Here is a 27,585-nt window from a genome sequence, read left to right as displayed (position 1 = left end):
AGAGGAGGCCTTAGCCCAGCTGTGGGAATATTTACAGGCTGCTAATGTAATGTTGCTAATTACACATGCGTCGTTGCTTTAATTTAGGTCCGCTGGTGGCGTTCTGTTGCCATTGCGATTCTTTAGTGGGTTCAGGTCAGGGTATTTACTTTATCGATCCAGCAGTAGTGTTTAATTTGACAATCAATGAGTATAATGCTTCTACCTTACTAATATTATAAATGCGAAAGTAACTCTGTCTGTTACCTCTTACCAATTAAACTGCTGTACCGATTTTAATGAAATTTGATTTGGAGATAGTTTCAGTCGCGGGGAAGGACATAGGCTACTTTTTAATTCACCCCTCGAAGTGCTGACGTATTCTGTACTATAGGTAAAGTTTAACTACGCGTGGATAACATCTTAAATATAATTGATGCGGGCAATGTTGGTGAGTATTAACGGATGTTTTATTTGAAAGTTAGTAAACTCAAAGGTGATAATATAAATGATAAAAAAGGTGTTTGATAGCGTAGGTAGGGGGACGGGTCATGGGAAAGCTGGTGTAAAATAACAAATACCCAAAGAAATTGCCGCCGTAAAATAAACCATTCCTTACAACGCCAATGCGCCACTGACCTTGGGAACTGAGATGTTAGGCCTGTAGTTACACTGAGCTTTAAGTCTGTATTCATTTTTCATGTAAAATATATAAATAGCTAAGTAAAGCAGTTCAGTAACTTTTTCTCCTCTATCAATTTGTTTTATTTTTTGTATAGTTTATGAGCGTTATTGTTACGAATGAAATAAATCTGTACTTCACTGTTTGCGTTCTCACAAAGTTACATTTCGATTGAAGCTTTAAACAGTAAACCGTAACTGGTATTCTTGTGTTCCAGCTTAAAGTGAGCCAATGGAACTACAGTCACTAGGGACATAATATAATAGTTGGTGGCGCATTTGTTATGTGAGGAATGGTTAATATTTCTTACAGCGCCAATGTCTAGGGGCAGTGGTGACCATTTACCACCAGGAGGCATATTTGTCCGTCCGACTACCTATTATATAAAATAAGGTAGTACCTGTATTCCATTAGGGATTATTTTTATTAACTATTAAAACTAATCATTTGTTTTTCAAAATACAGATTTCAAAAATTTAGTATGCAGCCGTCTGTCGCTGAGTTCTACAAAGACAAGAGCGTCTTTGTTACTGGTGGGACTGGTTTCCTTGGAAAGGTAAGTTCATCTGTTAATTTATAACCAACCAGGGATTTAGAGGCTCCCCTGGGTCCTCTATAAGAGAGCAACTCCCACTATAGAGACTCTGAGTTACCAATGTTAATGTAATATACTTAGATATACCAATAAACCCGACATACAGAAATCAATTTGTATAAGGCCCTCCAGGCCCTCCAGACCCTTAACTCCAGCTCTGCTAATAAAAAATAATAAGTGCTTTTTCTGCGATACAAATTATATAGATATCTTATGTGTTTTTTTGTCTATAATTTATTCACGTGACTTTCTTTCTTGTATAACGTTAACATATATCTATACTATGGACTGATTTGTTTGGTATCTCTAGATAATATAAAAATAAGTATAATATCCTTTCTTTCATTCGAATTTTAGTTTTTTATATATTTATATATTTTTTATATTGTTTCTCTTGTCTTATCCTATTTTTTATATCATATTTAATTACTAAATTATTTTCTGGTAATACAAAGTTTCATCTATGCATCATGATCATCATGAGAACAATGATGGCTGACACACGGCGGATAAAGCCTCAACGCAGTTTCATCCGCATTGTTTTTTTCTGCAACGCCAGTGTCGCAAATTGTTGTTATGAACTCACTAAATGTCCTATAAAACGCAAAAAAAACAGACGAGCTGATTTTGAGAATAGTCACCTTCGTGAAAATTTTTATTTATTGTATAAAAATTCCCATGTGTTATGAATATTTCATAATAGTAAAAAGTAATAAATTGTCTATGTCTTAATCGACTGTGTGGGGTCAACGTCCGACTCTTTAGTAATAATCAGTGTATAGTGTAAATAGCAACTATACAAGACTTAGAACTCAAAAGTGTACTATGATTAAAAATATATAACTTAGATGTATAATCATAATAACATACTTTCTCTCTCAAACACACAAGCACACACACGCACACGTATACACGCATACGCGTACACATATTCTTATTAATATCGCTTACGATAAAATTGCTATAAAAAAACATACAGAGAAAAAATATTGGGTATATTTTTTGTAAAATATAGCAAGAATATAATATACTCCTCAATACAGTTTATTTGATAAGCTAGTACAGCAGTTCATCTATCAGATGGTAATTGAATTATACAAACCTATTTTTCAGCTATACAATCTTAACTTTTGAGAAAAGTTCGTAATTATTATTATTTTACAGGCGTTAATCGAGAAATTGCTGAGAGCATGCCCTGGGATCAACACTATATATCTCTTGACAAGGCCGAAGAAAGGCTTAAGCGCTGAAGAAAGATTAAGAGAACTCTGGAATAACAGGGTATTAGAATTTTACTTACAAATAAACTGGCGCAGTTCTTCCCATTTGGACGTAATGGCAAACAGTCCCAATTAAAAAATACTTACGGGTTTTTCCATCGAGAATTTTCTAAACGGCCCTAGATCTGGAAAGCATGTTACTGGTGTTTACATTCCAATTCCTTGGGAACTCAGAAGTATACCCTCTATTGTCTTACTCATAATCCAGATGGTACGGCAAAGATTCCAGACCCAAGACAAATTGCGTTCGGGATATGGTGGCAGAGCTTTGCGCTAGCCCGTCTGTTTAGGTCCTACTCATCAGATATGCTACCGCTAAACAGCAGTACCCAGTACTTTGGGTTCCGGTTTGAAGGTCACACTTCAGCGTGAGCCAGTGTAACCACAGGCACAAGAGACATAACATCTTAGATCCTAAGGTTGGTGGCGCATGGCGATGTAAGGAATGGTTAATATTTCTTACAGCGCCATTGTCTATGGGCCCAGGTGACGACGGTGGGGTGACGGGAAGACCCTAATCTCTTCTTTTATTGCCCCAACCTGTATCTTGAACCCAAGACTTTGGAAGCTGCGGCCTCATATAGAACCTAACGCAAACATAAATATTAATAAAAATAACATTAATACACCTTGTAAATATTAGCATAACTTAGCATAGCTTATGAATATTCAAATCTAATTTAAGTAAAGCTGTTGTTGAATTAGTAAACATAACATTTTAAATTATTCACTGACAGCACTTATTAACAATTTAAATGCAAGTGTAAGTTATTTATTTCTTTGTTTTAATTAGAAAGACTAACAACAACATTAACAATAAGTATTAATTATACTGAATGCCGACAAGTCATATCTATGACTATCTGGTCATGGGATAAAAGATATTATGAGATATATGCTCCCTCTAATCACCCACAAATATTTTATATATTAATAGCGTAAGCCGATTTTTGTCCCAGTGATTATGGGGCGATATCTGCACATAAAAAATGGTTATGGTCTCATTTTGAAGAGCTCCAGCCGTAGACGTGCAGAAAAATAAAGATGATTCTTGATGGCATTTTACTAAATCGTTACGAATTAACAAAGAATTTCTTTTGTTAGAGAACGGCGCTATGGAAGTATAAGCAAAGAATTATAAACGTAAACAAAATTAATGTGATTTGTTTTCGACAAACTCCAATACTAACTGGACTAATGTATACAATTTGATATTAAAAACTTTCATTTAAAAGAGGTTTCATCATTTTGGCGCGAAACGTAGATGACTTGCAGTTTACCAATGAAATGAAATCAAAACAAAACCCGTCCATAGGTTTCGAAATTCTTAAAAGATCTTTTGAATAAACGCGGAGTTTCGGGGGAGACCCACTAGTTAAGTAATTTGACCCATTATCGAATACCTCAGAAAGATCTACGAACTAGGAAATAGTAACTATATATATTCTAGATTAATTCATTAAAGCTCAGAGAAATTTCGAGATTTTTTATTGGTAGTGCTTAGATAGAAGAAGGAAATGATATAAAAAAATCGTAGAACAAGGTTTAAATTAATTATGATTATCCAGAACCTTTGACAACTCTATTTAAATTTTTATTAAGATAAGTGTTATAATTGCAATAAAATAACAGACAGACATACATTGCTTAGTTTATAATATTAGTATATCGGCGAAGAAAAACGCCACGGAATATGTAAATATCTGAAAAATTCCTAACACTCACCCACAGCTGAGCAACGTAATAATGGATTGAGCCTTAAATTATCCTAAACAGAAAGACCTTTGCCCAACAGTGGGACGTTATTTTTACCTAGGATAATATTGAACGTAGCCAATATATGTTTATAGATTTTTGAACGGTTACGAGAGAAAGATCCGGATTCATTCAAGAAGCTGAGACTGATAGCTGGAGACATCTTGGAAAAAGACTTGGGCATCTCAAACGATGATCGACAAGAATTGCAGCGATGTTGCAACATCGTGATCCACAGCGCAGCATGTGTCAGGTAAGGGTTATGATTTTGATTCTAAAGAAACCCATTTTCGCTTAATTCTTAAATGGCCAGAAGTTCTTCGAACTGATTTATAGTTTCCAGTTTAGAAAATTGTTGTGTTTCAATGCTTCGAAAACCTCCAAATGGCACACTTCAGACAAACTCAGTAGTAACACTTGATATTTTGGTGCAAATCAATGTTTGTAATAATAATAACCGTAAGTTTCAAGCTCTTGCGAAATTGGATATGAAGACAAAAAATTGGCGTTTCAATATACATAAAACTTAATTCAGAAGATGCAGCGATGCTGCGTGTCGAAGAACTTTTAATTTAAATTCCATCAGTTGACGTAACTGCCCTAAATTTCATGTTCTAGTATTATGTTATAAAGGAAGGGTAAGGGATTTCAATTTTCTTTAAGTAATTCCTTAAAATTATTATTGTTTTTTTTTTTTTTTAACAAAGAAAAAATATGATAAAATTGTAAGCAAATTACAATATTTCTATTTTCAGATTTGATCAAAAATTAAAAGCCGCCGTTGAAATGAACACAAAAGGTACGCTCCGAGTTCTGGAATTAGCTGAAACGATGAAAAACATCGAGGTAAATGTTACATTTTGTACTGATTCTTAAGAATTATTGTTAAAAACATTCTAAATGTCAAACTCCACGATGATGAAGATTTGAAACAGCATACTTAAACTAGAAAAAGACTTAAATTTCAGGCATTCCTGCATTTGTCTACGGCATATTGTCGCTGCTATATAGACGTTTTAGAAGAAAAGATGTATCCACCTGTTCACGACCCCGAGAAGATAATACACTTAGTCAATTGGCTGGACGACGAAACGCTTGATTACTTGGAGCCAAAGTTAGTAAATGATGGAATAAAATTACAATTACAAGATGAAAACGCCTTCAGAAATTATTATGTCAAACATATCGTATTCTCCATTGCGTTTGAGAAATATTTGCCAAACTATTCATTGGCATATGTTTTACTTTGAACAAAGCGATGAATGTTCAAGTTTCATTTATAAAATGATGTTTGATCCTGATCTAACCTGACATATTTTAACAAATCAAACGCTCGTCAAATAAAATTTTATGAAACGAAAATTTGTCGGGAAATTATTAATTATTTGCCAAAAGGACTATTTGCTAAACCAGATTCTATAAACATAAAAATTTATTACAATTCTTTGTCTCGGAAAGCAAGTAACTAAACTGTTTTCCTGCGTCTGATCTCTTGGGTCGTGGCGGATTTGTCGTCACATTGGATTATGAGAGTAGAGAGTGCACCTGTGATTTCACACACATTTGTGGACTATGATATGTCCTGTGTTAAGGCTGGTCTCTCTTAAAATTGACCGAAATCGGTCAGGAAAATATCATCATCATATAAGATGTTTATAAATGGAAATTTCTTGTTTGTATTTATCAAATTTATATTCAGTATTATTATTTACAGAATAATATCATCCGAACCCAATACCTACTCATATACCAAAGCAATAACAGAGAACCTCGTGGCGAAATACACGTCCAAATTTCCAGTCTCTATTGGTCGTTTATCTATTGGTAAGTTGTTCACATATCATCAATCATCAGCCTACTGCTGTCCACTGCTGAACATTATTGGCCCCAGTACAAGGACCTTAAATTGTTTTGACACATACAAATGTAAAACTTTGTAAGTGCCTTTTTTGCGATGAGTCCGACATATTTTATAGTAGCGTATCTTTGCTTGGTGGTTCTTGCAAGCCCGTCTGGGTAAGTATTACCGTTTCATCACATGGTCTACCTACAGCATTACCTTTCCCAAGATTTGTGGCGCATTGACAAAGTACGAATGGTTAATATTTCACCATACCCTATAGTCATGTGGAATATAGGCAGTGGTGACCACCACATCAGGGCCATTTGGCAGTCTGCCTATCTATTTCGAATAAAATAAAAACTTGTATATTGTGCTTTATTAAATTAAATATTTACTATTTGTCTTACAGTGATAGCCGCTTATAAAGAGCCTATTCCTGGTTGGATTGACAATTTAAACGGACCAACAGGCATTTTAATCGGAGGTGGTAAAGGTAAAAGATAAACAACTGACAACTAAACAAAAATAACTACTTATCGATAAAATTTCCTATGAAGATGATGTTGTCTTGATTGATTTCGGTCACAGCGGCTAATTTCAAAGGAAACCAGCCTGCCTACACAGGACATATTATTATGCCCACTCTATATTTCCTCACTCTCATAATCCGATGGGATATCAAATCCGACAGGACCGGGAAGAAATCTGGTGCAGGGCCATCGTCTTTGCGTGTTATCCGAGGCAGAAGAGTGTACACACTTCTAACTTCCAAACTCCAGGTTACTGTGAATTTTTCGATAGAAAACCGCAATCAGTTTTTATTGGCCCTACCTAGGGTTCTATACTTTGACCTCGAGATCTGCTAGCAGATCTCTGGCAACTAGACAAACAAGACGAAAAAATAAATGATAATGCTGTAAATGTAGGTATGTATATGCTTATTCAAAAAGCAAGAATAAAGACAAAGAAACCTGAGATTTGCATTTAACGACTTAATCCACTATAATTTTACATCCAAAGTAACAAAAGATAGCAACAAAGGTACTTATTAATACATCAGTATTCTTCTCGGCAGGTGTTATTCGAACAATGATTTGCAATGAAAATTATCACGCCGATCTCTTGCCTGTTGATATGGCTGTTAATGCATGTATATTGCTTGCGTACTTCTGTGGCTTGGAGCAGTAAGTTAAGATTGAAATATTACCCTTAGTTAACTTGCATGATAACTTACAGGAGTCATAAAACCAACGTCCCGAAGACGGAGGCTTTTGATCAATAGTCCTATTGTTTCGTGGCTTATTCTGTACTGGTTTTTGGATTAAAATGTGGCAGATTTTTTTCTGAAACTTCAGGTCACGATGAATTTCTTTACCACTAAGCCATTACATTAGCAGCCAGTAAATGTCCCACTGTTGGGATAAAGGCCTCCTCTCCCTTTGGAGAGGTTTGGAGCATATTCCACCACGCTGCTCCAATGCGGGTTGGCGGAATACACATGTGGCAGAATTTCGTTGAAATTAGACACATGCAGGTTTCCTCACGATGTTTTCCTTCACCGTCGAGCACGAGATGAATTATAAACACAAATTAAGCACTTGAAATTTCAGTGGTGCCTGCCTGGGTTTGAGCCCGAAATTATCGGTTAAGATGCACGCGTTCTAACCACTGAGCCATTTCGGCTCAGTCATTAATGAGCTAAGCCATTAATGAATTATAAAAACAAATTTAGAATATAAAAGTCAATAGTATGATCTGTGTTTTATACAGGAGCCTATATTGATGCTAGAGTTTCGCACGTCCATCTGGGTAGTATCTACTGGGTAGGACTAGATCACATAGCCTACCGCCAAACAGAAATACTTAGTATTGTTGTATTCCGGTTTGAGGGGCGAGTCCGCAGTAGTCCGCAAGGGGCATAACATATTAGTTGTTGTCAATGTCTAAAGGTGGTGGTGACCACTCATACCTGGTGGTCTATTTACCCTTCATCTATATATATTATATAATAAAATCAAATTATTTATAGTATCTAAGTATCCCATTCCGTTTCAGATCAAAAGAAGTTACAGTCTGCAACGTAACGCAGTCTAGACGAAATCCCTTAACTTGGAAAGAATCATTGGAAGCTGGTAACTATAAAACTCAACAACTCCACAGAAATGTTTGACTCTAATTATTTGAGCTGACTCCTGAATTAATATACGAATTCAATTATGACTTTGTTTTATAACATTTATTTATTATATTTATTTAAAAGATTTAATGAGCAATGAGGTTAACGATGATCAATTCGTGTGCAATATGCGGTGAACCTAGTTTCCGATATAATTATATAGCTATCCATAATAATAAAAGGGGCAAAATATATCTGAAGACTGATTGTTCCTCAAATCGTCACCTGAATATCTGTCATTACCTGCAGAATTTAAAAAAAAATGTGATTGCTTAGGACCCACTGCAATCCTAGTGGTTACTTAAGAGCCAAACCTTCTGTAAGTGATAACTTCGTCCCGCCTTGGATATATTTAAGTTACTTAAATTGTCCTATTATTTTCAGGTCGTAAACAGATCCATGATAATCCATTCTCTTTATGCCTCTGGTACCCAGGCGGTTCGATAAAGAAGTTCAAATTACATCATCAGATCCATGCTTTCTTTGCTCACGTCATACCAGCTTATTTGGTCGATTTATTGATGATTTTGTTGGGGAAAAAAACTTTGTAAGTACTTGACATTTTGAACTCGTCGTTTTTGGAACGCTTTCTTCATTTTCATCAGGCACGAAAAAAATACTATCACAATGTCATATGAGCGATACGACGTGTTCAAACCAGACTCTATATGTATATGGGGGATGACAATAGTCTTTTGGCCAATTTACTACAGTCTTAACGCTTAAAAGCAGGGTCTAATAAGAATATTACTTCTTTAAGTGAACTGTTTACTTTTCAGCATGGTGAAATTACAGAAACGAATTGCCGATGGTCTCGAAGTCTTTCACCATTATACCTTCAAAGAATGGTGCTTCAAAAATGAATATTTCAGATCTCTATCAAAGCGGATTTCTAAAGAAGACAATGAAATATTTTATACGGATACTTTGGTAAGAAAATAAATACGTTTTGAGGGATTGAAATGAGACAGACATCACGCTTTTAGACTTTGGCGCTGTAAGAAATATGAATGCATAATATTATGAACTGCTCGAAGCCAGAGGACTCTTCAAACACAGATCATGAAATCTTCCACAACTGCGTAGAATACGCTTCTTACAAGATCTTATGATACATGCATTTCAATGTATAATGTTTCGTTTAATCACAAAACGTAACGTGAATTGTACAACCAATCAAAATACTTAGCAGTGCTTAGCAAAATATAATTTATAACTGGATCACAGAAGACGTAAAAACCTCCTATGCCTAAATGTATGTGCAAAAGGCTACTACGTCAGTAGTCAATTCATAGATGGTACCATATCTTGGAAGTTAAATGATCGCCACCTGGCTATCCCTTTATCATGTTAAAATTTGTGAACATAAAAAATAACTGTTTTTCTGTCGCCTGATCGTATCAGGTCAGGATGTGTCCTTATCCGAACTAGGCGTTGTTTTTCTTTTGACTAAGTCAGGGAAATACTTAAAAACTTTAGTAAAGGTATTTGATAATATGAACACATGACAATAAAAATGTTACATTATTACATTGCTTTGCCTTATATTTTTGGGTATATGTAAAATTTGATCTGTTTCTAGCTTTTCAACTGGGATGACTACATAAAGAACTACATACTTGGTGCAAGAGAATTCTGCTGCAACGAGGATCCTTCTACATTGCCATATGCTAGGAAGCTTAACCGAAAGTGGGTGTTAATATCATAGTGTTTATTATATTTATATCTATGTTCACAGATCCCGAGGTGATAGCTTCTAGCCCGAATTAAGATCTCTTTTCCTCAAAACTAGTATCAGAAATTATTCTTATACTTATATATTTTTATCTATACTAATATTATAAATGCGAAAGTAACTCTGTCTCTCTGTATGAAACAAGCTTAAACCCAAAGGAAGGACTTAGGCTTTTTTAAAACCACGAAAGAGCAAGCGCGAGCGAAACTGCGGGCGACAAATAATTTTATATAAACATGGCATCAGACAACTTCTGTGTTGTCGTTTTGACGTCTTAATCTCCATTATAGTAAAGAAATTGTTTTGTTCCAGATTATACTACTTGGATTTGGCTGTCAAAGTAACAGTTATATTGCTTATTGTATATTTATTTTATTTTTGTTGTAGATTATTTAGTTAAAATGTTCACAATGAGTTTTATTTTTATAAGTAATTTCATAGATCGTGAATTTAAACTTATTATTCGAAATTTGACTTTCCAGATGTTACGATTCTTGAACGTTGATGTTGTTTAATAAAATATGTTTCAAAATAAAAACAGCTTTTTCTTTTTTTTTTTTGAAGCAAACACCGGCAAGCGTTGTCCAGCCTGTATAATATATTAAAGGGATTTTGAATATATATTTTTGATATTTTAACAATTTGTAAATTAATTAATTATATATACCATTTATGTAGGTATATAAGCTGATACAGTTGAACTGTGTCAACAAACTTATCATCTTTAAATAATATGTAATATTAAAAATATATATCATGTATATGCAGTATATAACATATTTTCAATTTAAAATAATATTACATATATTTTATACTATATTTTATATCTAATCCTCTGCCCAAACGTTTTTTAATCAAAATGACATATTTAGTTTAAGTATTAATAACAATAGACTTATATCATGATAACATACTTTTCTATGCATTTTAATGTCATTCATAAACATTATTTGTCCTATTTTGTACTATGGCAACATTATAAACAGCTAGGATTTACAAACACAAATTGTATGTAGATCGCCCTTAACCGTACCAGTGACTTGATATGTATAATGTGCAAAAAAATTAAATATACAATTTAGGCATATGGCAACACTGTCAATATTTCTTTTTTGTGGTAGAATTTGACATCACAACATGTATGGATTTTTTTTAAATAAAGAATTTTTTCAATGGTAATTTTTTTATATTTTTTGTAATTGTAAGTTTTATTGCTGATATATCATTTATTTAACTTTTTTCTTTTCATTTCCCTGTGTAAGTTTATCGAGTTTATTTTGTAGAGTTGAATGTTTTTTTACTAAACGACGAACTTTTTGTTGCAAATTCTTTATTTGCAAAGATAGTTTCGCGTGAATCTTGATCTTTTTCTCTAGTTTCGCAGCGTATCATTTCGTTCCGAATCGAAAATACATTCGAATTCCGTATCGCTGTCAGTAGGCACCTGTAAAGAAGTTTCTTTTTAAAAACTTGGAATAAGTAACGCACTGAGGCGTCAAACAAACATCCTTTTTTAATAAAATATTTAATACATCATCACAAGTACAAAATATACCTACATTTTAAGTGCAAATCCAAATATTTTGACACATGCGATATTTAAATGACAACATCTTCACGTGCTTTCCGAGACGCGTGTGACAGGATTTTAATTTTACTGATGAGAATTTATCGAAGCAACATTTAATTGATTCAACTCAGGGTAGTACCTAGAACCTCAAGATCTATTGCGACATAAGACAGCCACTAAACCCCTACAACCGGCAGTCAATTCAAATGTGCAGTCAGTATTAATCGTCATCATTAGTTACCAGATTCGTAATGACCCATGAGAACATTTCAGTCGTAATCGATTATTTCTGGTTTAAAATCAACGCGAGGAAACCAATGTCGAATAAAAATCTGCCACATGCGTATTCATCACGTTGCAATGGAGCAACAAATTTGTGAGACCAAATGTACCTATGTATACATAACCCTTTCCCTATTTATTATTATATATTATAATTAAAACGAATGAAAAAAAGTCAATGTCTTCCAAGAAGACGACAAGCTTGAAGACCAGCGAAAATCTGCTGATGTTTAGTAAAAATATAAAACGCCAAAATGTATAAAAGTATTAAAAACGGGCAACTGGGAGCCCGTGGATGTTATAAAAAAAATGGAACAGCAAAAAACGAGGCCTTGTTCGCAGTGAGACGTTTTAACTTTCTAAATTCCCAAGAAAAATATACTAAAATCTAAATATAAGCGAGAGGCTAAGGGTTGTTGTAGGGTTTTGTGCAAGGCCTGGGTAAAAACCTTCCACTCATCAGACATTTTAACGCCAAACAATACTTAGTATTACCACAATATATAAAAAATAATACACTAGGACGACGCCTTTGATCTCGTGGAAAATGCCGACAACTTCTAGACGGCGTTAGGATGCCAGGGTTGTCACAAGTAAACAGTATTTATAAAATTATTTTTTATTGCAAATCAACATCGTCAGCAATATTATAACTTAATATAACAATAAAAACAATTTCGAATTCTGTACTTACATCAGTATACTGGCCAGTGGTTATATCAAAAAAACGATGTTATTTATATCATCTCATCGGTAGAATATGGCGTCTGATTTACGACGTAATGATCACTGGCCAGTATACTGATATAGTATAGTAATATAAATCAGCATGTATAAAACGGAATACACCCTACATTATTGATTCAAAGTGAAAAAATAAAAAAACAGACACGCGTCAGGCCTCAATGATGTGTCCCGAACTACTAACATTATTTTGTTTGCAGTTCGGGCTCGCCTCTCGCCCCTCACACCCCGCACGATTGCCCTGTCTAAACGTCTTCGTTGTACGATTGTGGTATTACAGTGTTTCGATTTGAAGTGTGAGCCAATTTAAATACATCCATCTTCGCTCTCAATGATAGCGGCGTATTGGCGATGTAAGAAATTCCTTCAAGACCCTTTAACGCCACGGTCATCTTTTGTATTTGAGTTTACTCCAACCACACTAAAGTCCATACATATGTATGAGTAAATATGCATACATCTATACGTATAATTAAATTGGAGTGTTTGTTTATAATATTAAAATAAACGCTTTTTACTAAATGCATATGTATGTATACACGGTACATATACCAAAATAGCATTTTTAAATTTTTGTCTGTTTGTCTGTTTGTTCTAGCTAATCTCTGGAACGGCTGGACCGAATTTACCGACCGAGTAACTCAGGAAAAATAGATGCTTAACAATAATGGAATGACGTCTGTCAAATGTATACCTTATTTTTGTTTTGATGAATGTTATATTATTACATATACGATTCTAGGTAGTACTTACACGTGAAACGTTATGCTCTGATGCTCCTGGGTATCATGTGATGAGTTGGGACAACCTTTGAATGCACGGTAAGTCATTTTCCAATAAAAATGTGCAAGCTCTTCACTGTAAGACTTTATTTTGAGTACTGACGCTCCGAGCAAGCGCCGAATGCGCGGAACGCGAGTAGCGTTATTCGAAATCAGTAGATAAACATAATCGCTCAATTAAAAATATCTTCGCTCCAGCTATTAACACTCTTGTGTACAATACCAATGCATAGAAACTAGACGACCAAAAATATTTTTTATAATTTTAAGTTAGTTTGTTATAAATTTACAACAACACACAAATAGACAAAGCAGTATTCAAAAACAAAAATCAATAATGCTATTCGTGTGAAACAGCAATAAATAACCCAATTTATGGTAGTTTAATGCAGGTTCCTAGATGAAAAAATATCTAATTATCATATCTAATAAAATAATATAATGAGTTTGGTTCCAAGCTAATTTAATGTTACACTTGCATTACAAATTTCTGATTTTTTTTATTTTTTTGGTACTACTACTATACTTTTTATTCATTAAAAACTAGAGGAATATTCTATCAAGTAGTATCTAGTCAGAATGAAATCATACTTAGATCAAGTCTTTTATAATAATGTTGCCAATAATTAAAACATTAATTTGCATTTTAAAGTGTATTTTTAGTGAAATATTTAGTAATTTCAGTGCAACCTTGCACCAAAACTTAAATAACATTCTATTAATTTTATTGGATTATAAGCAAGTGATTTATTACTGAACAAGATAAGGAGACTAGGGTGACTTGTAACACAGGCCTATTTTGATCAGAATGTATATTTTAATTTAATATTCGATACTTTTAATGCACTTTTTTTTTTATAATTGAAGTCTGTGAACAATTATATTATAAATACAAAAATAAAGTAGTTAGTAATTAACTTATTATTATTTTAAAACCCATTGAACTTACCCGTTTTGGCCATATCACTTTCAGTGTATTATTAAAATAGATAAACTCAAAACATAAACAAAATACCTACATTCCTAAGATTGTTTTCTGTGAAAAACTAAAATAAATCCAGTGTTCTATGTTATGTGTGTCTTCCTCATCAGATCTTAAAATCGGCAACACTGATTGTTTTCTGTCATGGAAACATTTTAAATTGTAATTATGTAGGTTTTATTAATAGATTAAGATTCCTATTATATTTGCCATTAAATTAAATTGAATTGAAATTTATTTGTATAACAAAATTAAAAATTAATACAGAACAGATTTTTATTAATAAATAAAATAGGATTCCGGTCATTCTTACAATATTTAAGTCCAATATAAATAAACTCACTGAATATTACATCATAATCTTTATTTAATTAATATACCACAGATAAAAAATAATAACAATTATCAAATAATATGCATTACATTTGGTATTTGTTAAAACATATTATACCTAAATAGAAATGCAAAATTATGCAAATTTTATTATGGAATATCACAAATTACTATTATCATATTAAGTCACAATTTATTGAGGTTTTTCATAATATATATATTTTTTAATAATAAACAAATTGATAACAAGTACTATACAAACACAAAAATTATATTGAAGTTGGGTCGTTTATAACAACATTTTGCTAATTTGGAATATTCCACAATTAAATTATTTGGCACTGCAAATTTTGCATTGTAATAATTTGCAAATAACAAATTATGAAACTACTCTGTTAACGTCAACTATTAATTAAAATTATTGTCATATACAGTTTATATTTACAAATCTAAGACTATAAAATCGAAAAAAAAAACATTGTTTATTTTATAATTAATACTAAAAGTTCATTTATTTAAAAAATATTTCTCGATATATTTCCAGTCCCAAGTCTTATTAACGAATATAAAACAATTTTATATAATATATGACGGTGGTGTAGTTTGGAGTTTAAGTACAAATAGGGAATATGAGTGTGATATGTCAACATCACAGAGCACAATACTTCTACACTAGTTTTGCATATCGATAGTCCACTATCGATAGACTATCGATAGTATCACTGCTACCAATAGTATTGCTTTCAGAGAACTAGCGATACTATCGATAGTACTATCGATATCCTGAATAGTTTTCATTTTTTATTTCATATAAGCTATCGAATAAAAAATTAAAATAAAAAAAATTACACGCATATTCCCTATTGCATAGCCGAGATTAAAGTTAATATGTAATGAATAATTCTTGTACTAAGGTGTGATTTCTCAATTACAAACATACATCAATAAGAGTTGTACAGTTTCAAAGTTTTTTTATACATCAATATTAATAAATGAGAAACGTTTTTTTCAGTTACATTAGATAAACAGAAAATGCAGCCGAATTCGGTAAAGAATTTAGTTAATATTATTATTTTGTAAATAACTGCATTACTTAATTTTATCTTTCTTAATCTGTACGGCTAATTCCAATGGCGGGAATAAACACATATAAACCTTTGACATTGACGCATTTGACATTTCGCAACGAAGGTAGTAATGGCGGTTGGAATGTCATCGAATTTATTAGAACTTCGAAAGTAAAATAATTGATTAGTATGAAAAAACTACCTAGTTAAGTGGCATAGTGTTGTATTAAAAATAATGATATGTCAATCAAGAACCGTTTGAACTGTAATATAGTGGAGATATGAGGAAATCGCATGGAATATTATAAACTAAGGTTTGTTTATATATAATCGGAAGCATTCCTGGCATTTGAAGATTTTTGGATGTAATTTTTTTGTTTTCTTACCGGTACATATGACTGTTATTTAAGTATTTTAGTTAAGTGTTTTAGAGAGCGTGTTTCTCAACGTATGTATAAGAATTATCGTACGTTCTTGATATGTAACGTACTTCTCGATTTCTCGCAATTTGTAAAGTGATTTCGAGTCTCGTGTAAAGGGACGGGGCGCTATTTGATTTGACCAATGAGCGTGTGCCGTTTTGAAGTTGGTTTGCGAGATATAATGTTTGTGTTTCTGAGATGAGATGTCCAATGTTACACTATGATTTATCATTATTTCTCTAAGGCTCGTATATTTTGTTAATTTTCAATTCGATTACTAATACTATTTAAAGGAACATATAAATAATGACTCTAGCTGCAACTTAAACAACATGTCGGTACAAATGCTTGATTTTGTAAATACATCATATAATGAATTCATTGAATCCAAATTGTTTACTCTCGTGATTATTATCGGGATTAATTTTGTGATAAGTTTTCTTTAGATATCTTTGTTTTAAAACATTATTTTATGTTATTTACAAAGAGATACAATATAATTTTATAATATCAACAAAAGAAACGTATTATATAATAATAAATGAAGTATGCGACTAGGAAATAGATGACAAACTGGACTGCCTTGTCCAAGTAGTACAATCTGAAACAAAAGTGTTTATGTTATGTACTGTCGCGCTCGGAAGTGTTTATTGTTGTCTATGTTGTTTTATCTATGAGATTTGTTTAGGGGGTTATTATTAAATGAAAGATAATATTCTGTTTGTTTAAACTCGATAGCTACATATGGAAATTAAACGCATGCGGTTTTTCTTACGAGATTTTCCTTCAACTGCGAGCACGAGATGAATTATTCACAGATTAAACATAAAAAAATTCACAGATGCTTGCCTAGGTTGAACTCGCAATGGTCGATTAAGATGCACGCGCTCTGACTACTGGGCCATCAAGCCACATTGAGGCAACATGGCGGAATAAGCATCGTACCTTCTCTTGAAATAGGGAGAAGGTCCTAGCCCAGTACTGGGACATTTATAGACTTTCTCACTTTATTGGTGTGGTCTCTATTGTCTATGGGTAATGGCGAACACTTACCACGTGGCCTATTTACTCTCGACCCTCATAAAATAAGTAAAAATTTAAATAAAATGATAAATGTCTTACTGTCTGTGCAGTTTCCTGGCCTGTGGTAACGTCGCAGGGTCTTCTTTGCAGCAGTACTCCCGAGCGCCCTTTATGTAGTTCCTTATGTAAGCACTCCAGTTCATAACCTAAGCAAATAAACAATAAATTAATTAAGATTTTTTTATATCACTCTTTTCTCACTTATGGTATCCTCATGTTATTGATCTTCTGACCTATATCGGTCACTGAATCTATTCTCAATGAGGAGCTAATTGCGCAAGAGATTAGGATGATTATACTGCACAATTGTGTGCAGTGTATGTGTTTGTTCAACCACTGATGATCTCTATCCCCTTACGCAAATTATGATTGAACGAAAATCTACAAACCGCAAATTGGATAGAGTCCAGCCCCACCACACGACCAACGGCTTTTTAATTCCTAATGGAGGAGGAGGACAATTGGTAAATTCGAAACTCCTGGCTTTTACTGAGAATAATGTCAAGGATGACAGACATACTCTATAACTTTGTAATCGAATAACTCGCAATTAAGAACCAAGGTCCACAGGATCTTCAGCGATACACGTCAACAGCCAAAAGCTACGAGACGGGTAGACGACATTGTATAGGTAATTTTGGAGATACAAATGATGGTTATTTGGTTTAGGTAGGTTGCAAGTAACCATATTGATATAAAAAAAACATTTCGAATATTAAATTTTATTAATTAGTAGAAATATGTAAAAGGGTAAAGGACCCAGTGTAACTAAGGGTATAAACACCTTAGTGCCAATCATGTAATGAATGGTTAATATTTCAGTGCCTATATCTATGGCCTGTGACCATTTACCATTGCGATGGTGATTCAGGTGGACCCTTAGTCGGTCCACCTAACTAATATATAAATATAATTCTCACCTCCAAATTGGTGTAAAATATTTCATTATCGACTTTGGAAACTTGTTTAGAAAGAGCTCTGTAGTTATCGTTGTTGAAGAACCATTCCTTCGTGGTGTAGTACTGTAGGACGTCTAGACCGTAGCTGACGCGTTTTTGTATTTTTATCATGCTGGAAAGAGAAAAAACATGTTAATATATAGTATGTCTACTATACATTCAGCGACATAGTTTGTTGTTGTGAAAAAGAATATCTGTTAAAAATTTCAAAGACTAGCAAATTTTCATCGTTGATTGATGTTTTTCTTCAGCGCTGAGAATGAGCTCAAGTCAGTGCTTACCCGGATCGAACGGTATCAATCTGTTAGATTCACATCTAACAAATTGGCCGTCATCATAATCAATATATGATCTCTAATAGATGATTAAGGTAAGATACGAAAACAATTAACTGTATACTTATGAGCCGAGATGGCCCAGTGGTTAGAACGCGTAAAGGAAAACATCGTGAGGAAACCTGCATGTGTCTAATTTCAACGAAATTCTGCCATATGTGTATTCCACCAACCCCTAGTGGAGCAGCGTGTTGGAATATGCTCCATACTTTCTCATTAAAGGGAGAGGAGGCCTTAGCCCAGCGGAAGGAAATTTACAGGTTGCTAATGTAATGTATGTATACATATTACAGGACATGGTTGTCCTAATTCGATAATACAGCACGTTTAATAATAATGTTTAAAATAAGTCTCTACGTTATATATGATATAGTCCAAGTGGCTGTAGTTGTGAGTTCACTCAGGCTGCAATAAAACAAATCCACCCTGTCGGCTATGACGGTATAATGTACTGTATACTTACAAAGTTTTCTTGCCCATTAAAAACATGATTAAATCGACAAAGTAAGCTGGTAGGAGGTGAGTGAAGAAGGCTGCGATCAGGTGCTGGACCTTGGAGCTCTTCGGTGAACCCCCCGGGTACCAAAGGCACACGGAGAATGGGAACTCTTGGACGTGAATACGACCTGAAATATAATATTAGGATTTAATTAATGAACAAGAAATATACAATTAATTAACGGAAAATTGCGGATTCCAAAATTCAAATTTGATTTATCAAATAAACATTAATAAATAAAGCATATTATTCAACGCAAGATTATTTATAGATGATAAAAAAGCATGGAGATAATACTCGTTGAATTTCAGACAGTATATATTATTGTAGAACTAAAACTGAGTTACGTGTTTTTCTCCGACATGTACAATTATATTTGACGGCGCATCACTAGCGCCATCTTTTAAATTACGATGAAACAAGATTTGACAGCTAATCGGTCCGGTGAAGCGTCGTATCGATGGTTGGCGGGAAAGTTGAACGCCGCCATTATTCACAATAATTGTGGGGTAGTCAACGGCAAGCGTTACCACGTCTGCGACGCATCGCCTTTGTTCCTCATAATTTTTATATTGTGTAATTGTAATTGTAATTTCTTACGAAAATAATGAACAAATGGCCTATCCTAATAAAGATGGAGACTTGCCTTCATATTTATGTATCCTGTTGAATGTCAACAAGCTTAATAATAATAATATTGATAATTATATTTACCCATGTCGAGTGCTTGGCCCCAAGTGATGGAATTGTTTCCCGACTGTGTTATGTTACAGATTCGAACCTCTTTCGGCCTAAAAATCAAATATTTTATTTTACTATGTGTCAAAGGGTAAGCGTTATTATATACCCGAGATATATAAATTCAAAGTTCGTTCATTCGACTTTAAGGTAGGTCTTCGGGCAAACCCGTCTGGGTAGTGCCGGAGATACAACACCCTTATCATTTATTCGACCGCCAAATGTCAATACTTAATATTGATGTGTTCCAGTTTGAATGATAAGTGACCCAGTGTAACTATAGGAGCAATAGACATGACATCTTAGTTACGTATTTTGGCGGCATATTGCCTTTGAAAGAGATGGTAAATATTTCCGATGTCTATGGGCGCTTGTGACCACTTGCCATAAGGTGGTCCTTTTGCCAATGAATATTTTAAATGGGCAATGCTCTAACCTGGTCGCTCTTGGATTATACTGGATTTAATTTATTTATTTGAACACAAACAATCACATCACTTAAGTAAACAAAGCTCAAGGTAAAAGGTGTTATAACTAGAGAAAATTAGTTAATATATATTTTTTTATAGTTAAAATACAATTACAATTTAAATTATAAATTTACAATTAATTTTTCTTTAAATTATTAATAGGGCACTCATATATAGACATTCATGTAAGGGAATAGGGCTTATAATCCCAATAGAGTTTTATAATCGGAGTTAATTTGATACTTACTTTTCCAGAGCAGTTAAGTACGAAAGCAAAATACAAGCATTCACGGCCATGTCGACTGGGATCACGTCCGCTGAATAGGAGTCGTTGCAATGCATCGTGCGTATAACTCCTGACGAAAGAGATTTAATCATTTAAATCCAATTATTTCAAATATCAGACACATTAAGTAATGAAAATGTTGATGACGATAATGACTCTTAACCAGATTTCGGCCAAAACGGCTATGCTACTGATCAGTATCACTGCACAGGGCATGTTATAGTGCTTATATGTATGTAGGCACTATGTTTTCTCACACATATAATCATAGTAGCATATAGTTCTGGCACAGGTTCAACGGTTAGACAAAAAATTAACAGGAGTTTAACTTACTAACATTTGAAGTGGACATCACAAATATTTGGTAAATGTCATTAACAAAAAAATGGTCGAAATTCGACCTCGGACGATCCTATCGAGACTACTAGACGTTTGTATCGTTAGTTCTCACCTTTTCCAGCGCCAACTAAGAGCCCCGTCGGTCCGTTCATGTTGTCAACCCAACCAGGCAAAGGTTCCTTGTAGGCTGCCGTTACTAAAAACAAAAGTTAAAACAAATTTTACAATATCCCCTTATAAAAATTTTCACCTACAAAGTCACTATTGCAATTTAATCGAGACTTAATCGTTATCAAACGATAAAAGATCGATATACCTTATACGAAAATATTGTTATAAATTCTTACCAATAGACGGTCTTGCGATTACGATGGGATACTTCCCGACGTACTGCGAGACCAGATCTTCAGTGAGCGACTTGGTGTAGGCGTACGTGTTCGGTTGAGGGTCAATAAGTCTGGAATTAATAATAAATTTAGAATTAACTAACGTGTGCTCAAAATTATTTATGTCTTCGATTTAATATGAGATTTATTCGTCTTTAAACTAGGGTTGCAACATTACATAGTTTTCAGTTGTGTGTTTCTTCTTCATTGGATCAAAAATATTCATTCTTGTTGCTTCGGAAAGCAAGTAAAGCCATCACGTAAGGCCTCTCATATGTCGTATCGAATGGTAGTCTCATCAGAATATTAAGAGTAAAAGAATAGAGAATTTATCTATATCTTTGGATAATCTCTGATGAGAGGAATTGCAGTATTGAAGATCTCGGACAAAAAAAAAACAGAGAGAAAACATAAAAATATTGGTTGTTTTGGGAACTTTCAAATATAACCATGCTAACTTAAAATCTGATAAACGCCTCAAATTTATTTTATTGTAGAGATAAATAAACAAAAATATCGTCATAAAACTTACTTCGGTTGAAGGTAGGTTAAAAGATCATCGTCCATCCACTTGACGCATTCGATGACATCCTGTGGTCTGTGCTTGGCTGGATATAGACGTTCCTCCAGGGTGTGAACTTCGCAGCGGCAGTAGGAAGTTGATACGTGGACGAAAACCTTGAAAATTTAGAACATACTTTAACTACTTATTTGTATGAATAATGCCTTTAATAGTTGGAAAAGTCTAGTTTCCTAAAAAATCTAGTATACTAGTGACCAGTATTCTGCAACGTCCACTTGGTGTTAGGCCTTCATGCAAGCCCATTTGGGTAGGTAACACAGAAAGAAAAGACACCTGTTTGAAAATTCGTTACATATAAACATGAGGACTTGAGCCCAAAGTGTGGTAGAGTTTTATGCAAGCTCATCTGCATAGATACCACCGACTCATCAAATATTCTACCACCAAACGGCAATACTTAGTATCGTTTTGTTTCGGTTTAAAGGGTGAGTGAGCCAGTGTAAGCCCAAGGGACATAACATCTTAGTTCCCAAGGTTGGTGGCGCATTGGCGATGTTAGGAATCGTTATTTCTCACAGCACTAAAATCTATGGGCGGTGGAGACCACTTACCACCAGGTGGTCTTCGTCCATGTCCAGTGTGTTAATTAGATTCCCGTGGGGGGACTTAAAAAATTGCCTAAATGTACAATAAAACTAAAAACTCGAAAATGATTTCGCTAAACAGTAATATTGGAGTCAGTTTTAGTCACAGTAAGACAAAACACGTTATAAAACAAGACAAACAGATTACGAAAGTAAAACAATTCTACACACAAATTACATGGAGAAAAAATTTTAGTACTTTTTGTTGACATTTTCATATACATTTTAATATATCTCACCTCCAATTTTTTCATTCCATCGGCTAATTTGAGGACTTTTAAAGTACCGACTGTATTCATGTTGACCGCGTCGCGTATGAACATGTCGAATCTGAAACATTACAACCAAGTGCAAACTGTTACTGACGCGTTCATTACAATCAAAAGAAATCCATACAAGCAGGTCCTTTTGAATCATTAAAATTTAATACGTAAAGGCTTAACTTTTTTCTTTTTAAATGTTGAAAAAGAGTAACTATTGAGTTTTCTTTTCGGTAGAATCTGCATTCCGAACCGGTGGTAGCTTCACTTAATATAGTTTGATAAATGACGGTTCAAAAGTGCTTGTAAAAGCCTACTTGAATAAAGTATATTTTGATTTTGTATTTTTATTATTCTTATTTTTTTTTTTCTTATTTCTTACTTTTGGGCTTAGGATTTTTTTAACTATTTGTTGTAAAAATAGTATCAAGTTGATGATGTGTGTTAGAAATACTTATTTATGTAGTTACATTTATATTATAATGATATATTTAATAAACTCATATTTTGTTATTGTATCCGATTTCATAAAAGTGTAATCGATTTCCGAACGTCATTCGTATGGCTTTAAAATATAATACATGATGTTTTCCCGCGCAAAAGATGATTAAGAAAAAAAAAGAGAGTCGCGCATGGATTGAAAATAGCAGATTTTTGTGAATTGGATTTTTAACTTCAGAACTATAATATTTATAAAATAAAACAAATAATAAATAAATATTCTGTGTATTGGTGTATTTATTATGTGTAATGAAGTTGCTTTAACGCTTGCTTAATGTCTGAGGGCGTTTCCTAAAGTCACTAGATTTTTTGTGGACATATTGAGATCTTCAATTTTTCGCTTGACAGTAATAAAGCTGATCCGATATTATCGTTATACTTAAGAAATAGATCAAGTCTTCTATTTGTATGAATGTCGTAGTATGACTATCTTAAACTCATACGTTTGGTGTGCTGAGGCTAAATTGTATCGCCTAGCGATGTATCATGTTAGTAGTATTCATGTAGGTTCGATGCTGACCCCTTGTGCTATTATTAAAGTAAAAAAAGTTAAATAGGAATATTAGTAATGGCTTAAAATGGGGCATTGCTACTATTACTTAAAAAAAAAAAAAACTAAATGGTCACTGGTCTCATATAATCTGAATTTTTAATAAAACCTAGTAGATAGTAATAAATTTTTGTTTTTTTTTTTGTTGACAGATTAGAAATTGTTTTCAAAAACGGCTTTCGATCATTTTTTTTTTTCAATTTTTTTTTTTTAAATCTCTGTTTTCTTGCTACAGTTCTATTTATTATAGTTCTGTCTTTTCTAATATTTATAATTGCTGACCTACTTGACTTGAACAGCATTGAGTTTAATTGTTACTATGACATATTTATTAATTTTACATAATTTTTGTGAAATTATGTAAAAGGGGTATTTGGGATTTATTTCGACAGATATGTAGTCAACATATGTGTCAAAATAAATCCCAATATAGCAAAGATTTTTAATGTATTTACCGTACACACGCTGCGCAGTGGAACAAAACCTCAGTTTCTTTCTGTAAAAGATCCCAGTCTTGTATGCTAATACCTAGATCTTCTTGCAGAATATCACCCTGGATTACTGTAATTTTATCGAAGGCTTTCGGAGATTTGTCTTGAAGATAGTCAAAAACCTGAAATCATAAATTTCATTTTTAAATTAAAATATTTTAAACTACTCGCCACTAGATGACGCTAGGAGCTATGACCTTGTTTCTTTTTTTCTAAATAACGTAAAAAAGTAAAATATTTAAATAAATATTAAAAGTGCAACTTGTCAAAATAATTGTAATCTTTAGCCTACTTGAAATTATTTAAAATAAGTTTATTAAGTTTTACTAAATAGCAGAACAGATGGCGTTGCTATATTTACCCGGCAATTTATGAAGTCGTCAAGTCGTTCTTTGGTATTTTGTCCTCGTTTCGGTCGCATTAGTAAATAAATCCTTTTTAAATCCGGACAGCATCTTAAAAGTTTTTCTATAAGAACTTTTCCCATAAAACCCGTAGCTCCTGTTATGAAGATTGTCTTCCCAGCGTAGAATTCTGACACGCCTATTGATGGCGCCATTTTGTGATTTGTATCTGAAATAAAATATTTATTTATTAATATACAATTGAATTATCCAAAAGTAGATCATTTATTATCTATAAACGATTTCAAACAAAATTATGAGTAATTAAAAATTGGTTGTATTATCATCTGTACCGATGGCCAAAAGATGGCGCTGTAAAAGACAACGTGCATTTTGTGAACTTAATTTAAAAATAAAATAGCGTGCTATAATATAACAGCTATCTAAAAAATACTGCTTAAATCATTCAGTAACAAACACCGAAGGTCAATTTTACTACGTTTATAGGTTATGTATCCGAGAAATTTGTTAATAGACCTTGGCATTTTTCTGTACACTTTTACAATCATGTTGCTTAAAAATACAAGCGAGCGCGATGTATATCAATATATATACGTTTATAAAAAAAATACGTTCTAAAAGTTTAAGTTAAATTTTTTTTTTAATAATTTTGGGATAAATTCGAGCTAATTGGCCACTTATGACATTGACACTAAATTGACACATTATACATCCACTATTGAATAATTACGAAAACAGACTTACTTTGCTTATTTAAATTCTACAGATAATAGTAAAAAAAAATATTAAGGCGAAAGTCGTTAGCCAAACAGTCCAAGAAGATCTGTCAAGTATTTCTACCTAGTTTTATTTTTATACTTCATGTCACTGAGAAGCTTGTAAGTAATCCAAGAGATATTCCCGTATTTTAATTTAAAAACTTAAGCTTAAGTAATATCAAGTAACAAATCATAATAATTATCGCTTGTTTTCCTATTGCACTATCATAACGATACGGTTGCGATTCAATGGAACTTGTATCGGAATACAATCTTTATAAAGTTGAATTAACGGAATTAAACAAACCACACTATTTAAACATAAAATAATATAAATATAAATATCTTTGGACAATGTAATACTTAGGTTATATAAAATCGTATTTTAATATGTTTACAGATAATTAAAATTATTTAATACAAACATTTAAAGATTAAACCGCTCTTTCGGAGGGCACACGCTTTTACAAATTTGGGTTTGAATAATATTGTGGTATAGTACAACTTTTGTAACCACTTAACCGCTTGAGAATAATAATATTTTAGTTTATAGGTCAGACATAGTATAGACATTTCTTTTGAGATTATATTATATTGTTATATTTTAGACATTTTATTCTACCCCCAAATAACAGTACTCTGTATTGTTGTGTTCCGGCTAGAAGATTGAGTGAGTCAGTGTAATTACAGGCACAAGGGACGTAACATCTTAGTTCCAAAGTTTGGTGGCGCATTGGTGATGTAAGGAATGGTTAATTTTTCTTACAGCGCCTTTGTCTATGAACGGTGGTGACCACTTACCATCAGGTGGCCCATATTATCGTCAGCCAAACAATTCCATAAATAAAAAATACTATAATTGATACACAAAATCTTTAATTGTTATATAGACATTTGTAAGTATCCAAAAAGGAATCTCAAAAAATACGGATGCAAGTCAATGTAAAAATAAAAAAAAATAAAAATATTGGATAACGAATACGTGCTTAGTGCAATCGAGATTACATGCTTAGTGTGTTAGTAATGGTTGCCGCACACAAAGATAGAACGTTTTACGAGTTACTCGCTTTATAAAGATGATGATTTCAATAGATAAACTTAATAAACCAATTAACACCACTCATAATCATACATGATGCAGAACAGAGTTAATTTATACAAGAAATATAAATGTATTTATAGCCTTACTAATACCATAGAGGCGAAAGTTTGTATGTATGTATGTTTGTGACTATCACGCAAAAACTATTGAATGGATTTTAATGAAAATTTACCATAAGCGACTCAATCTCCTTTGCGTGATCAAGGCCTATATCCATTACAAAAGTCCTAATGTTATAAAAAAAAAAAAAACGAAACTCGGTTTCATCAATTTGATTTATTAAAAAAACAAAAGGTTTTTTTTTAATTAAAAAATATTTAGATAAACATCAATTTCGATGTTTCACAAGCGTACCGTGACGTAACAAATTTTTTTTATGGAACAAATATTTTATTTGAATTTTGTTACTTAATAAACAATATTTTTCTTTTTTTTTATGATCTAGGTGGCAACGGCAGGAGGCTGATGTGGTGGAAAGCGACTACCACCGCCCTGGACCTGGGAGCTTGCAGGTGCCTTTGCCGGCCTATGGGAAATATGATAACCTCGCCGCGTCTGTCTGCCTAAACGCGATAAACTAAATACCCAACGAATTTTCAGCAATGAACCGAGTGATTCAAAACTAATACATGAGGTTTAGAGTTAATTGTCTGAAATAGTTCTTGTATTATTGTATTGCAATTAAATGTTTTGTGCAGGTTTATTCTTCTCATGCGAAGTCGGGGCAGGAAGACAGTTTATTCTAAACGTCTATTAACTCTTAATATAATGTTTCGACAAGCTCAAACACGATTCACAGATTATAATTTATAACATATAATTATATGTTATCTGTGGTTTATACCGCACATTGTATCTTATAAAGTACAGTTTAACCAGTGCTGGATTCAACCATGGCACCCTGGGCATTGTAAAAAAGGTCCATTGTCATGTTTTGAATAAAGTTTCAATACAAAAAAAAAACTAACAAAAGAAAATTTATTATATTTTTATTAATTATTCATATTTTGGAAATTAAGAAACGCATTTTCTCATCTTAATTTTGCTCTGACATTCTTTCATTGTAAAT

At 33.0% G+C, this 27,585-nt stretch overlaps 2 protein-coding genes across 2 annotated transcripts in view; one reads left to right on the top strand and one right to left on the bottom strand.

Moving 5' to 3' along the window:
- The first annotated feature begins 401 nt into the window (after positions 1–401).
- Positions 402–10,550, top strand: LOC125074953 (putative fatty acyl-CoA reductase CG5065). The gene is made up of 15 exons (XM_047686437.1): positions 402–430; positions 1,127–1,217; positions 2,421–2,537; positions 4,387–4,544; positions 5,047–5,137; positions 5,260–5,405; positions 6,006–6,115; positions 6,544–6,627; positions 7,210–7,318; positions 8,190–8,266; positions 8,695–8,857; positions 9,090–9,240; positions 9,893–9,999; positions 10,358–10,440; positions 10,528–10,550. The coding sequence occupies exons 2-15, from the start codon at positions 1,143–1,145 to the stop codon at positions 10,548–10,550; spliced, it is 1,494 nt and encodes a 497-aa protein (XP_047542393.1). The 5' UTR covers positions 402–430; positions 1,127–1,142.
- A 4,339-nt stretch (positions 10,551–14,889) lies between these two features.
- Positions 14,890–27,585, bottom strand: part of LOC125074968 (putative fatty acyl-CoA reductase CG5065) — a 33,360-nt gene continuing 20,664 nt past the window's right edge. Inside the window, exons 2-13 of the mRNA XM_047686457.1 lie at positions 24,653–24,864; positions 24,256–24,413; positions 22,729–22,819; positions 21,855–22,000; positions 21,284–21,393; positions 21,049–21,132; positions 20,559–20,667; positions 19,818–19,894; positions 19,068–19,230; positions 18,231–18,381; positions 17,350–17,456; positions 14,890–16,828 (exon numbers count right to left, since the gene is read on the bottom strand). Coding sequence (XP_047542413.1) covers positions 16,738–16,828; positions 17,350–17,456; positions 18,231–18,381; positions 19,068–19,230; positions 19,818–19,894; positions 20,559–20,667; positions 21,049–21,132; positions 21,284–21,393; positions 21,855–22,000; positions 22,729–22,819; positions 24,256–24,413; positions 24,653–24,850 — 1,485 coding nt within the window. The 5' untranslated portion in view covers positions 24,851–24,864 and the 3' untranslated portion in view covers positions 14,890–16,737. The remainder of the gene's footprint in view (positions 16,829–17,349; positions 17,457–18,230; positions 18,382–19,067; positions 19,231–19,817; positions 19,895–20,558; positions 20,668–21,048; positions 21,133–21,283; positions 21,394–21,854; positions 22,001–22,728; positions 22,820–24,255; positions 24,414–24,652; positions 24,865–27,585) is intronic.

Source organism: Vanessa atalanta, chromosome 29, assembly GCF_905147765.1.
Source record: "Vanessa atalanta chromosome 29, ilVanAtal1.2, whole genome shotgun sequence".
NCBI classification, from domain to species: domain Eukaryota; kingdom Metazoa; phylum Arthropoda; class Insecta; order Lepidoptera; family Nymphalidae; genus Vanessa; species Vanessa atalanta.
The sequence above is the reverse complement of the archived record's forward strand: the minus strand, read 5'-3'. Positions and strand labels throughout refer to the sequence as shown.